This window comes from Caenorhabditis briggsae (genome assembly GCF_000004555.2).
Source record: "Caenorhabditis briggsae AF16 supercontig from assembly CB4, cb25.NA_124, whole genome shotgun sequence".
Classification (NCBI taxonomy): domain Eukaryota; kingdom Metazoa; phylum Nematoda; class Chromadorea; order Rhabditida; family Rhabditidae; genus Caenorhabditis; species Caenorhabditis briggsae.
The window spans coordinates 1-12,489 of record NW_025543487.1 but is presented as its reverse complement, the minus strand read 5'-3'; the positions used below and the strand labels follow the sequence as shown (position 1 = coordinate 12,489).

General features: G+C 37.1%; 4 protein-coding genes across 4 annotated transcripts in view; 1 reads left to right on the top strand and 3 right to left on the bottom strand.

Annotated features, from left to right (window-relative positions):
• Positions 1-559, top strand: part of CBG24257 — a gene marked incomplete at both ends in the record, with an annotated part of 1,085 nt that extends 526 nt beyond the window's left edge. Inside the window, one exon of the mRNA XM_002648126.1 lies at positions 550-559. Coding sequence (XP_002648172.1) covers positions 550-559 — 10 coding nt within the window. The remainder of the gene's footprint in view (positions 1-549) is intronic.
• A 286-nt stretch (positions 560-845) lies between these two features.
• CBG24256 lies at positions 846-1,997 on the bottom strand (the record flags this gene model as incomplete). The annotated part of the gene is made up of 4 exons (XM_002648125.1): positions 846-866; positions 932-1,114; positions 1,602-1,707; positions 1,813-1,997. 4 exons carry the CDS (start codon positions 1,995-1,997, stop codon positions 846-848), a joined length of 495 nt encoding a protein of 164 aa, XP_002648171.1.
• A 577-nt stretch (positions 1,998-2,574) lies between these two features.
• Positions 2,575-7,310, bottom strand: CBG24255 (the record flags this gene model as incomplete). The annotated part of the gene is made up of 9 exons (XM_002648124.1): positions 2,575-2,591; positions 2,693-2,921; positions 2,986-3,057; positions 3,128-3,245; positions 3,315-3,367; positions 3,565-3,705; positions 3,750-3,854; positions 5,322-5,402; positions 7,242-7,310. 9 exons carry the CDS (start codon positions 7,308-7,310, stop codon positions 2,575-2,577), a joined length of 885 nt encoding a protein of 294 aa, XP_002648170.1.
• Positions 7,311-7,935: 625 nt separating this feature from the next.
• Positions 7,936-12,393, bottom strand: CBG24254 (the record flags this gene model as incomplete). The annotated part of the gene is made up of 5 exons (XM_002648123.1): positions 7,936-8,080; positions 8,131-8,871; positions 8,987-9,060; positions 10,591-10,775; positions 11,301-12,393. Coding segments are annotated over 5 exons (2,238 nt in total), but the record flags the coding sequence as incomplete, so codon positions are not given.
• Positions 12,394-12,489: the final 96 nt, after the last annotated feature.

The window sequence follows — 12,489 nt, the reverse complement described above, 5'->3', positions numbered from 1 at the left end:
AATATTTTTCTAGTCGCATTGTTTCTGAATTACTGTAGTTTCCACGTTTCAAATGAGCTAAAAATCCAATCATACGAACCATTTTGAGTCGAGTCAAATAAGATCATTCGAATTTTTTGCACGGCGAGAGACTGTACGAAACGAAGAGAATGCAGACAGTCTAGCTTCTCTGGCGCCCTCTCTCCTTGCCGTGCTGTTTCGCGGCCTCTTCTTCAAAGAGTCATATCTCCGCGGGGAATATAGCTCTCCAAAACGGGACAGTTCTACTTTAGGACAATTCCACTTTCGCCTTTTCTGCTTTCGGACAGTTTTCATTCCGTAAATTTTCCAATTTGGAAGTATTTCGATTCAGAAACATTTCATTTTGGGAAATGTCCGATCCGTCGTACCACCGGAAAATATTGATTTTTTGAGATTTCTTGAAATTTGGGAAATGAGCCAGAAATCGATTATTTTTGAAAAGACCTAAAAATCAATAATTTTTGCCTGAAAAATAATTATTTTAAGCCTGAAAAATGACTATTGTGAGTCTAAAATTCGATATTTTAGACTTTTTTAAGTCTAAAAAGCGTAAAAATCAAAATTCTAGGATCTAAATAAAGCTTAAAAAGGCAATTTTAGGCCCAAAAATGCCTTAAAATTAGTATTTTCAGACGAAATATGAACATTTTAGACTTAAAAGTCGATATTTTAGGCCTAAAAATGATTTTTTTTTTGAGTCTAAAAATCGATATTTTAGGGTCAAAGATGATTAATTTTTGACTAAAATAGTAATTTTAAGGCTCAAAAAAGGCTTGAAATTCAATATTTTTAGGCGTAAAAGAACTTAAAATAGCTTTTTTGGCTCAAAAATGACCATTTTGGGCCTGAAAAATCAATATTTTAGGCTCAAAATGTGTAATTTAGGTCTAAAAATCGATAATTCCCATACCTCAATCAACACGAGAACTCCTCTCTCATCGACATTCGTTCGGAAGCAACAATGAAAAGTGGGCGTGGTCTTGGTGAATGAAAGCATTTGCTCATTGCTCATCTCCATTTTGAATGTCGTCGTTGACATGCCAAGAGAGCATTGAGGAGCAGCGACGGGCTCGTTTCGAACGCACACGAAGGTCTGGAAATTTGAATTTCCCGCGCTAAGAGCTAGAGCCTAAACATGACTGGTTAAGCTCTGCAACGCGGTCGCGTAGCGGTTGGAGCTCTAAATTTCAAATTTGACTGAAGATAGGCGTGTTTCGGCTCATTTTGAAGCTCTCAACAAGCTAAATTGAAAAATACATATGAAATCAAGTTAGCAATAAAATTAGGAAAGTTCCGGTAGTATTAGAAAATTTTCGAGAAATTTTCAAATAATCATAACTTTTACAGTTATGTTTGAAATATCAAATTATTGATATTTTTGTATTTCCCGCGCTAAGAGCTTCAAAATGAGCCTAAACACGACTGGTTAGGCTCCGCGACGCGGTCGTGTAGCGGTTGGTGCCCAAATTTTCAAATTTGATCGAATTTAGTCGTGTTTAGGCTCATTTCGAAGCTCTCAGCGAGCAGAACTCAAATTTTTAGGAATTTAGCGACTTCAGAGGCTCTAAAAAGTACCGTACCATAAATCCATTCGCAAATTCCGTCTTTTTCCTGTTCATTTCCGAGGGATCCTCCTGGCGAAGCAGTTGTTGAAGTGCTATGCACGCCTTGTCGTTGGATGGACCTCTGGAGGAAAAACAGGACATTTGGACACACAGACAGACATTTTAAAATTGATTTTTGCCTCATTTTGAGGACATCCGGACACACAGACAGACAGGAAAAACTCACTTAACAGCGAATTTCTTCAATACTTTTGAGGATTTTCCATCGATAATCAATGTGACAAACGTTCGAATCGAGCAGAGCGTTCGAAGAATTCCCATTCCGAATCGTTTGCCGATGACTGCGTCTTTGTAGAGTTTGGAGAGTTCTTCTTGTCGGTTGGCTGGAAGAAATTGGGGCTTTTTGGGCATTTTTTATCCTCGAAATGCCCAAGATGGGCTGAAAAATTCGAATTTCAGTTTGAAAATCCCCGAAAATCTGGATTTTACGGTCATTTTGGGATTTTTTAAGGGATTTTCGTGATTTTTTAAACTAAAAATTGCATTTTTTGGCCATTTTTGGGTTTTTTAAAAGGAAACACTAGGATTTTTGAGCTTTTTAAAGACTTTTTCGGCCATTTTTAGACATTTTTCAGGATGATTTTAGAGCCGAAAACGTCATTTTCGACATTTTTTAAATTTTTATAAGCGTTTTTTAAACTCAAAATTTGAATTTTTAGGACATTTTGGGGGATTTTTATTGGATTTTTCTGGTCCATTTGAGCGTTTTTCGGGATTTTTGAAACGGAAATTTTGGATTTTCCAAGTCATTTTTAAGCATTTCGAAGCCGAAAACGTCATTTTCAGCTTCGAAAAATCGCATTTTCCCACTTTTCGCCAAAAACAAAAAATAATTTTTAACCGCAAAAAATCGATTTCTGGGTCATTTTCAGCGGTTTAAAATCGATTTTCGGCTTAAAAGCACCATTTTCAGCCTCAAAAACCTGCATTAATCACATTTTTCTCCTGGAAAAATCGAATTTTATTGAGAAAAATCGATTTTAAGACCATTTTGAGCTGTTTCAAAGCGATTTATCAGCCAAAAATTTTTTCAGCACTTCCCGCACCTTTAACCGCCTGATCACAATCCCACTGAAAATCTTTTCCCAGTTCACAAGTGAAATCATAGCTAGCTGATAAGTGATTATGAGATCCGCCACGTGGATTCCTTCGATTATCTCCATCATGAAACGGTCCGTATCTCAAGGCTACCGTAATCTCGGACGGTTTGAACATCTTCACGAGTTTTCGAAGGTGATAAGGATGCTGGAAGTCTCGGCAAATGATGTATTCTAGCTGGAATATTTTGGGATTTTTAGGAAATTTTGGGATTTTTGATAAAATTTAGGATTTTTTTTACTTCTCTGCAGGACCACGACTTCATGAACATCAACTCGATAAGACAGTCTTCGACTTCGCATTCTGGAGAGTTCTGGAACAAATTTATTTTCGGAAATTTTTTTTTGTCAGAATTTTTTCTCAAAACTTTTTAATTTACTAACATAAATCACTAATTTATCAATTGTCACATTTTTCGGCAGTGATAACAGTCGAGCCCTAAGCGGTCCGTACATGGTGTTGTGACGTGGAATCCAGAAGTTTTGCCGGATTTCGTAGTCTCTGAAATTTAGAATTTTCAGATTTTTTCTGAAAATTCTGAATTACACAGTGCTTTTGGATGTAAAATACATCTTAAATTTTTCGCCATCACATGTGAATGTCATTGTGACTGCGTCGGCGTCCTGGAATTGCAAAAAAAATTTTTTTGAAAAAAAAATTTTCAGCCAAAAATTCAAAATCGTCTAATCGCGATAAAATTGATACCACAAGCTGAAATAGGCTTAAAATTGGAATACTCAAAAAAAACAAATTGCAAAAAGTAAAAATTGGAGAAAAAAAAAGTTTTTTTAGAAATTATTTTTCAGCTCAAATTTCAGACCATTTTGAACTCCCAGATATCGATTGTTGGCTCATCGCCACGTGGGTTCTTCAAACGGCTCCACAACCCGTTTGGAAAATTTTTAGCGCCGCTCATCTCGGCTCGTCGCTCCTCATCGTCAGAATCTTCTGGAAACGTGTCCTAAAAATATTAACTTTTCAGAAAATCGATAAATCAATAGATACATCTTCGGTTTTTTGTCGTTTAACGGCGGATGGCTCGAAAGAGCTGTCATTGGAATTCTCGTCGAAATCGACGTTCATTTTGCAGGTTATTAGGAGCTTTGGAAGCTGAAAATAGGGAAAAACTTTTAAGAATTTATTTTTCACAAAAAAAAACACTAAAAACGGGAGAAAACGGGCTGAAAATATGCAAAAATTCGTTGAAAAAGGCAAATTTCAAGAAAGTGTCGTAAGGTTTTGTGCATTAAAAGTTCGTTGCACAGAATGCACCAAAGGTGCTTGTCTACCGTAATCGCAGTCAATAAAAATGATATTTTTTGTTGATTTATTCGATTTCGACTAAAAATTCATTAAAAATCCAGTAAAAATGATGAAAAAAGTGGAAAATTCAGCAAATAGAAAATCAATTACTGTTATTTCACATTACTTTCAGACATTTTTATAGTGATGACAATAAGAAAAAGAACAATTTATTTCAAACGAAAACAAGGAGTAACAAATGAAAATGTAACAATTATTTTGAATAATAATAATAATAATAATATATTTATTTGCAATGCAGAAATGGGACCTATACAAATAAAAGAAGTAAAATGACCAGACGGACCGACTAGAGTCCTGTAGGTCAAGTGGGAGGGATCAGAATATCATAAGGAATCGCTCCTACTCGCTTAGCAAACGCCACCGGACTGAGCTTAGAATTTATCACCTTACATACACACGGTTCCACATAGACAAGTTTCTGTGAAGGAAGCAGTCAAAGTATTGACCGTTGATTTTGAACAAATACGGGGGGGGGGGGCTCTGTTAGAATGGCTGGGAAGAATGTAGGACGACATAGAGGGAAAATGGTATGAGTTTATAACAATTTTGTGATAGGTACGAAGAACTAGAAGGGTGCGGCGATGAAGGGTGGTTAGCATAGAGAACTGGGATAGGCGATCAGTGTATGAATTGAAGGGCATATTACATCTCTGGAAGACTTTTCTGGTGAAATAACGAAGAGGAGATTCTAGTTTATTGGCAAGTGTGGAATTGGATGGATCGAAAAGTTCACAACCGTATTCGAGGACCGGTCTAATGTAGGTGTCGAAGAGACGGAAATATAAACAAGGGTTTTTCGATTGGAACGTTTTCAGTATTTGGCGGGACTTGAGTTTAGCAGAGTAGGCAATAAGATTGATGTGTTTGTCGAATTGAAGTTGATCATCAACTAGTATACCTAGGTCCTTGAATGAGTGATGCGGAGTAATGGGGGATCCCTTAATAAGGTAAACTGTCTTAGGATTGCGTTTACCATAATGCATAACGGCCGTCTTATTTTCGGCTATTTTGAGTCTCCAGATGTCACACCAGTGCTCGACGATTTCGATACTTCTCTGCATATCCAATGGGTAGGAACCGGTTATTTTTAGGTCGTCGGCGAACGCCGTGACATGAACATTGGGAGGAAACAGGCCGAGTAAGTCGTTAATGTAGATCAGAAACAAAAAGGGGCCAGTGACACTTCCTTGGGGGACTCCGAATTTGACATTTGATTGAAGAGCACGCCTTCGAAAACAGCTCCTTCCATACTTTTGGCTCAGGATCACCAGCATTCTCTGGAGCCAATTCACGAATTTCCGCAGTGGTTTTCGCTTCGTCTATACACTTTCTCTGAAAAAAACACACAAAATTTCTGAAATTCATTTTTTCTATTACCTTCAAAGACTCCATGTTAAATCTCACCGCCGTTGCGAACTTCCTTTTTCTCGATTTTTCCGACTTCACCTCCAAAAACTCTTCGCATCTTCTGGTTACAGTTTTTGCTTACAAAAATTCAGCCGATACGAGAAGTCTGTCAACAGAATAATCGCAAATTGTTGGTTCTTCATACAAAACTTCGAGAAAATACTGTAAATCTTGTGGGTGAACATCCTCCAGTTTGATAATCGATTTTTCGGATGATTCTGCGATTTTTTGAGAAGAGAACAGCGATTTGAAATAGGCGGAATGCAGAGAAAGATACATGACTTGTTGACATGGAATTCTTGAGTTCTCGCCAAAAGGACAACATCTGAAAATTCTTTCGCCTCGTCATCATCAAATTTTCTCATCCAAGAAGATCCGAAAATTTTTTCTTTCTTGATCTTCACCTCCATTTCAATTGAAAGCCTTCCATCAACCAAATAATCGCTCAAAACACCATCAGGAACATTCAGGATATTTCTAGTCATTATATTACCAATGGATGAATCTGAGGTTCTCGTTTCCCAAGTTCCATCAGTTTTCAGAAGTTTTAAGATTACTTCGGAATCGACTTTCCAATGAGCACGAGCATTTTTCCGACATGATAAAAAGAAGAAGGGCAGACGGCCAGACTTTCCTTCGAATATTCGAAGCTCCCTGAACACATTTAGAATCGAAATTTTCTATGAATATAAAAATCTCACCATTGTGCTCCAAAATGTTTTTTTCTGGTCCGTAGTGCGGCTTTCCCCTTGTCAAATCGATACTATTCCCTCGTTCACTCGGGTCCACCTGAAACCAGCTCCCAGATTTTCATATACCGTAGAATTGTATTAGAAGGGCCGGCTCTTCTATTGTGTATGAGGCTCAAAAATATCTGGCAAAATGTAATTTGATTGAAGTTTGAGGAATTAGTAAGAAAAGCTAGAACAAAGATTATTAGTGTTCGCGTAGCTCTATGGAAATTTGGTTTAGAGATTCGGGAGCCCCTTGAATATGAGCACGAATATCTCATTTTTTGGGACAGATATCAAAAGATGAAAAACTGATAAAATGTAGCTGATAATATGATGAACTTTTTATTAGTAGACCAATTTTTTATATCTTTCAAAGGGACCGAGATAAATTGGGTTAAAGCAAAGAGGTCTGCTGCCGACCGCGCAGCTCAGTTGACCTTTTAACTTTGAGCTTGTTTATCTCGGTTCCTGTAACTTACAGGCTGTAAGGGATATAAAAAATTGATAACAAATAAAATTTGGACAATTTGATTGTAATCATTTTATCAGTTGATACCTTTTTAGTATCTTTTACAGTAACCGATTTAAATTGGCTGAAAGTTAAGATGTGGCTGCCGACCGGGTCGCTCAGCCGATCTTTTACCTTTGAGCCATTATATCTCGGATCCAATAAGAGCTATTAAAAATTTGTGAATTAGTAAAATGTTACTGATAACATGATGAACATTTTATCAGTTACCACTGTTTTGATAACTCCTACAGTAACCGAGGTATAAGGGCTCAAAGTTGACAGTGGGGTGGCAACCTATGTATTAGAGTGTTTAGGATAGTTAGCTTTTCTAGTCTTTGTAATCTTTGTAGTCATTGTAGTTTAGCAATTCAAAAGTTCTAATTTATTATGTGTTTTATTTCTCTAACTCTGAAAATTTTTCTTGAATTTTGTTTTTTTTTGTTTTCCAAGCCCCTCTATTAGAGGGACCAATCTAATTCTGGTTTTACAATATCAGTATTTTTCTAAATTTGACAATACCTCATAACTCGACACATTCTTGAAAACGTGCTTCATAACGAACGTTTTTTCTTCATCGACCGCTGACATCTTCTATCGGTTTCGCTGGAATTTTTTACATGATGTAAGTGAAAAGTAGAGAAAGTTAAGATCGGGAAAATTCACAAGAAATAATTGAAAAAAACCGGAAATTTTAGATTACGGTTGTTTTCGCTACGAGGATCATTGACCACGCCCACAAGTATCCCTCGACCGTAGCTCCATTTGCAACACAATGATAAGAAAAATGTTTTCGATGATTTTTTTCTATTTTCGAAGGAAAAGGAAGGAGAAACTAGAAGAAAAGAAAGAAATGAGGCTGAGGGTGTCAGGTGCGTCCCTTATATGCGACCGTCCGGAGGGACTATACAAGAGAGGGGAGAGAACGGAGAAGGCTAGACAGTTACGGGGTACGGAGGGGTACGGCTCGCCCTTTATTGCGCAATGACAATGTGGAAATGGGATGGGAAAGCGACAATAAAGTAATTGGTAATGGGAATCGATAGGTATTTGAATAGGGCATACTGTATCTCTTAGAAAGAGATAGGTCCTAAAGATCTATGGGCCCAAGGACCCAAGGACCCAAGGACCCAAGGACCCAAAGACCCAAGCTAAAACATTTATTTCAAAATAAACTTTTATTAATTAAAATTTAAAAAAAAAACAAAGAACAAGATTATAATGATACAGATTGATTAGTTCCATCGATTTTAAAGTTGAGCACATACTCAGATCCCTTCTTTGAACTAGTCACGAATACATTGATCTCTTTTCCATTGCCAATCGGAAAAGTGATACCATAAGATATGACGTCAGTGGATCTGAAATTATTATTTTTTGAATTATTCTGAGCACCTACAGTAAGACTTACAGTGCAAAAGTAACATGAGCAATCTGGAGCATTTCAATCGTTCGGAAAACCCACTGTGCCCATGAAAGATTATCAGTTGCCAATGAGAAATGTCGCCCAACTTCTGGTTTCGTCAATTGCCACTTTTCCACAATTCTCACGGGTTCCAGAAAATGAGTTCTGGTATTTTGAACATGAATTCGATGGGATCCGCATTCCTCGATTCCATGAGCATATTTATGGACGAGCAAGGTTTTAGCAGAATTTGTGACAGAATGACTCATCAGAACACATGTTCCAAGATCCATAGATTCCAATGGATGACTCAGAATTCCATTGATTTCATTTAAGAAATCTCTAGTCTCTAGTACTGTATTGGCATATGTTTCAAAATGAGATTGATAAGGGGACACCCAAAGATTTCGAATTTTAATCTTCAAATCACTCGGCCATGAAACATCTTCTCTTCTGAATTCTCGATCTAAGATAAGAGTATTGATATCCAATTTTCTATGGAAAAATGCCAAAAATAGTTGTTGTTTAGCTTGAGACACGGGGACCTCGGTTTTGAGAATGATGGTTCTGGAAGGATCAGAATCGGATCCAGAAGTTTCCATGTATTCTCCTGATTCATATTTCTTGACAATGAATTTCGTATCGTTCACTTTGACACCCATTTCAGTGACATGAATTCTTTCGACTCTGGCTGGACATCTTTTGTCGGTTAGGCGGATTTTGGGATATTTTAAAGAGAGCAGAGTTCTGGAATAGAGGATTTTGAAGATCGTAAAGTCAGTGGCTTCGATTTTTGACTATTGAAGGTTCTCCGTAAATTGAACTTCATAGCTATACGGTAGCAAAGTTGAAAAAACCAAACCTGTTGCCTAAATCCATGTACTGCATCACTGGTGGCCACATATCGTAGTTGAGAGGTCTCGACATTTTTTTGATCTGAAAATTTCAATTCACAAAAAAAGAAGTGGAAAGTTAACATAGAGACCAGGCAAAAAAGATTTATGATTCAAAAATTCAAAAATTAGAACAGAAAAATCAATGAAAGAATGAAGAAAACTGGAGAGGACGACAATGGAAATGAACATAGAATTTAGACAGAATGAGTCCTTTGACGTATGGGATGGACCAGGTGGGGGTACAGACGTGACGTGGCAGAATTCTCCTTTCTCGGGGAAGAACTTCAAGAAAAGGTGAAGACGTAAAGACCAAAATTGATCGGATGACACAAAAGAAGACGTCACTTCCCAGGAGCCAAACCATTCTACCCCTACAAGTCTTTAATTTTGAGCCAATTTATCTCGGCTCCTGTAAAAGATATCAAAAAGTGGTCAACTGATAAAAAGTTTATCATCACATCAGCAACATTTTGCTCACCTTTTGATATCTTTTACTGGAACCGAGATAAATTGGCTCAAAGTTTGAAATTAGGGGAGAGTGGTTTGTACAAACCGTCAATTATGACCAACTTTTTCTCGGTTCCTGTGGAAGGTGTCAGAAAACAATAAAAACCAGGAATGTTTGTCTTGATATCAGAAACATTTCATTAGTTGACAATTTTTTGATATCTCAAACAAGAAACGAGATAATTAGGATCAAAAGGAGGATCTTTTTGAGGAGTTACAAGGTTTTCAAAAATTAGAAAAATCAAAAGTTATTTAAACGTTATGAAAAATCTTCAAAAAAAAAAGAAAACTTAAAAATAACATAATCAAAAAAAATACGTAGAAACACACGACCCCAGATGTCCCATTGATCTCTGGAAGAATACTATAAAGGAAGAGAAAATTGGAAGGAAGAATCAGTTCTCTCTTTTTTCGGGCTCTAGAGAAAGTGGGTGAGAGGATCCGGGAACAAGGGGATCCGGGAGTCCGGGGAACCGGGGATCCGGACTTCCGTAAATCCGGAATTCCGGATTTCCGGATTTCCGGATCCCCGTATCACCGGAAATCCGGATCCCGGAATCCCGGAATTCCGGATTTACGGAATCGCGGATTCCCGGACCTTCAGATTCCCGGATCTCCGGATTCCCTGGATTGCCGAAAATCCGGATACCGGAATCCCGGATTCCCGGATTCCCGGATCATTCCGTAATCAGCGCGCCGCGCCGACCGAACCGCGCGCAATTCAAACTCAATTATCTCGCTTCCTGTGAAAGATATCAAAAAGTTGTCAACCAATAAAATATGTGTTATAATATGTCTAACATTTTATCAGTTTACAATTTTTTGATATCTTTCACAGGAACTGAGATATATGGGCTCAACACAGGTATATGCCTAGGCGCGCATATAGGATGCTATGTGCACCCATAATAATTCCGTGGGTGATCAAAGTTTCTAAAAACAAACAAAAACAAATGCCTAGGATATGAAACATAAATGACACGGATATGCACGTAATATGCACGCATATAGCGTGCGCATTCTATCTGCTAATGGCGATGGCGCGTGCGCGAATATAACGTACTATATGCGCGCAAACGGTGTACCTATGTCGTCCATATGAGGCGCCGCGCCAACGCATATACCATGCGAAGCCGTTACCCTGTGAAAGTTCAAGTATGGTAGTGACACAATCAGTTGCCGACCGAACCGCGCCCAATTCAAGCTCAATTATCTTGATTCCTGTGAAAGATATGAAAAAATGGTCTACTGAAAAAATGTTTATTATAATATCATAAACGTTATATCAATTTGCAGATTTTTAAATATCTCTCATAGGAGCCGAGATAATTGATCGCAAAGTTCGAGTATGGTAGGAATCAGCGCGCCGACGGAACCTCGGGCAATCCAAGCTCAGTTATCTCGGCTCCTATAAAAGTTATCATAAATTTGATAACTGATAAAATGTTTGTTATGATATCATCAACATTTTATCAGTTGTCAGATTTTCTATATCTTTTACAAGAACCGAGATAAATTGGCTCGAATATTCCTGAAATTTGTAAAATCCTAAAAATCAAAACTTTTGAAATTTTGATTCCCAGTAATCTCTCACCTTGTGAATATCTCAAACTTGGGTAATTAAACCTTTTATTTATAAACAAAGAAAAGATAAAAAAGGAAAAAGTTAAAGTGAAACAATAAAAAGATATATCAATTGTGGCTCTCGACGGTTTTTATATACGTTTTTTAAACCAAAATATTGTGATTTGTCATCGAGATTCATCATCCAACTTATGTTTGGATGACGAATCTCGATGACATCAACGAAATACGTTAACACTTCTGATTCTGAATTTTGTGTATAGAAATTCAGAAATTTAGATTCTGAGATTTTGAGATTCTGAGATTCTGAGATTCTGAGATTTTGAGATTTTGAGATTCTGAGATTCTGAGATTCTGAGATTTTGAGATTCAGAGATTCTGGAATTCTGAGATTCTGAGATTCCAAGATTCTAAAGATTCTGAGATTCTGAGATTCTGAGATTTGGAGATTCTGAGATTCTGAGATTCTGAGATTCTGAGATTCTGAGATTCTGAGATTCTGAGTTTTTGAGATTCTGAGATTCTGAGATTCTGAGATTCTGAAATTCTGAGATTCTGAGATTCTGAGATTCTGAGATTCTGAGATTCTGAGATTCTGGAATTCTGAGATTCTGAGATTCCAAGATTCTAAAGATTCTGAGATTCTGAGATTCTGAGATTTGGAGATTCTGAGATTCTGAGATTCTGAGATTCTGAGATTCTGAGATTCTGAGATTCTGAGATTCTGGTATTCTGTGATTCTGAGATTCCAAGATTCTAAAGATTCTGAGATTCTGAGATTCTGAGATTTGGAGATTCTGAGATTCTGAGATTCTGAGATTCTGAGATTCTGAGATTCTGAGATTCTGAGATTCTGAGATTCTGAGATTCTGAGATTCTGAGTTTTTGAGATTCTGAGATTCTGAGATTCTGAGATTTTAAGATTCTGAGATTCTGAGATTCTGAGATTTTGAGATTTTGAGATTTTGAGATTCTGAGATTTTGAGATTCTGAGATTTTGAGATTCTGAGATTTTGAGATTCTGAGATTCTGAGATTTTGAGATTCTGAGATTTTGAGATTCTGAGATTTTGAGATTCTGAGATTCTGAAATTCTGATTGTGAGATTTTGAGATTCTGAGATTTTGAGATTCTGAGATTTTGAGATTTTGAGATTCTGAGATTCTGAAATTCTGAGATTCTGAGATTCTGAGTTTTTGAGATTCTGAGATTCTGAGATTCTGAGATTCTGAAATTCTGAGATTCTGAGATTCTGAGATTCTGAGATTCTGAGATTCAGAGATTCTGGAATTCTGAGATTCTGAGATTCCAAGATTCTAAAGATTCTGAGATTCTGAGATTCTGAGATTTGGAGATTCTGAGATTCTGAGATTCTGAGA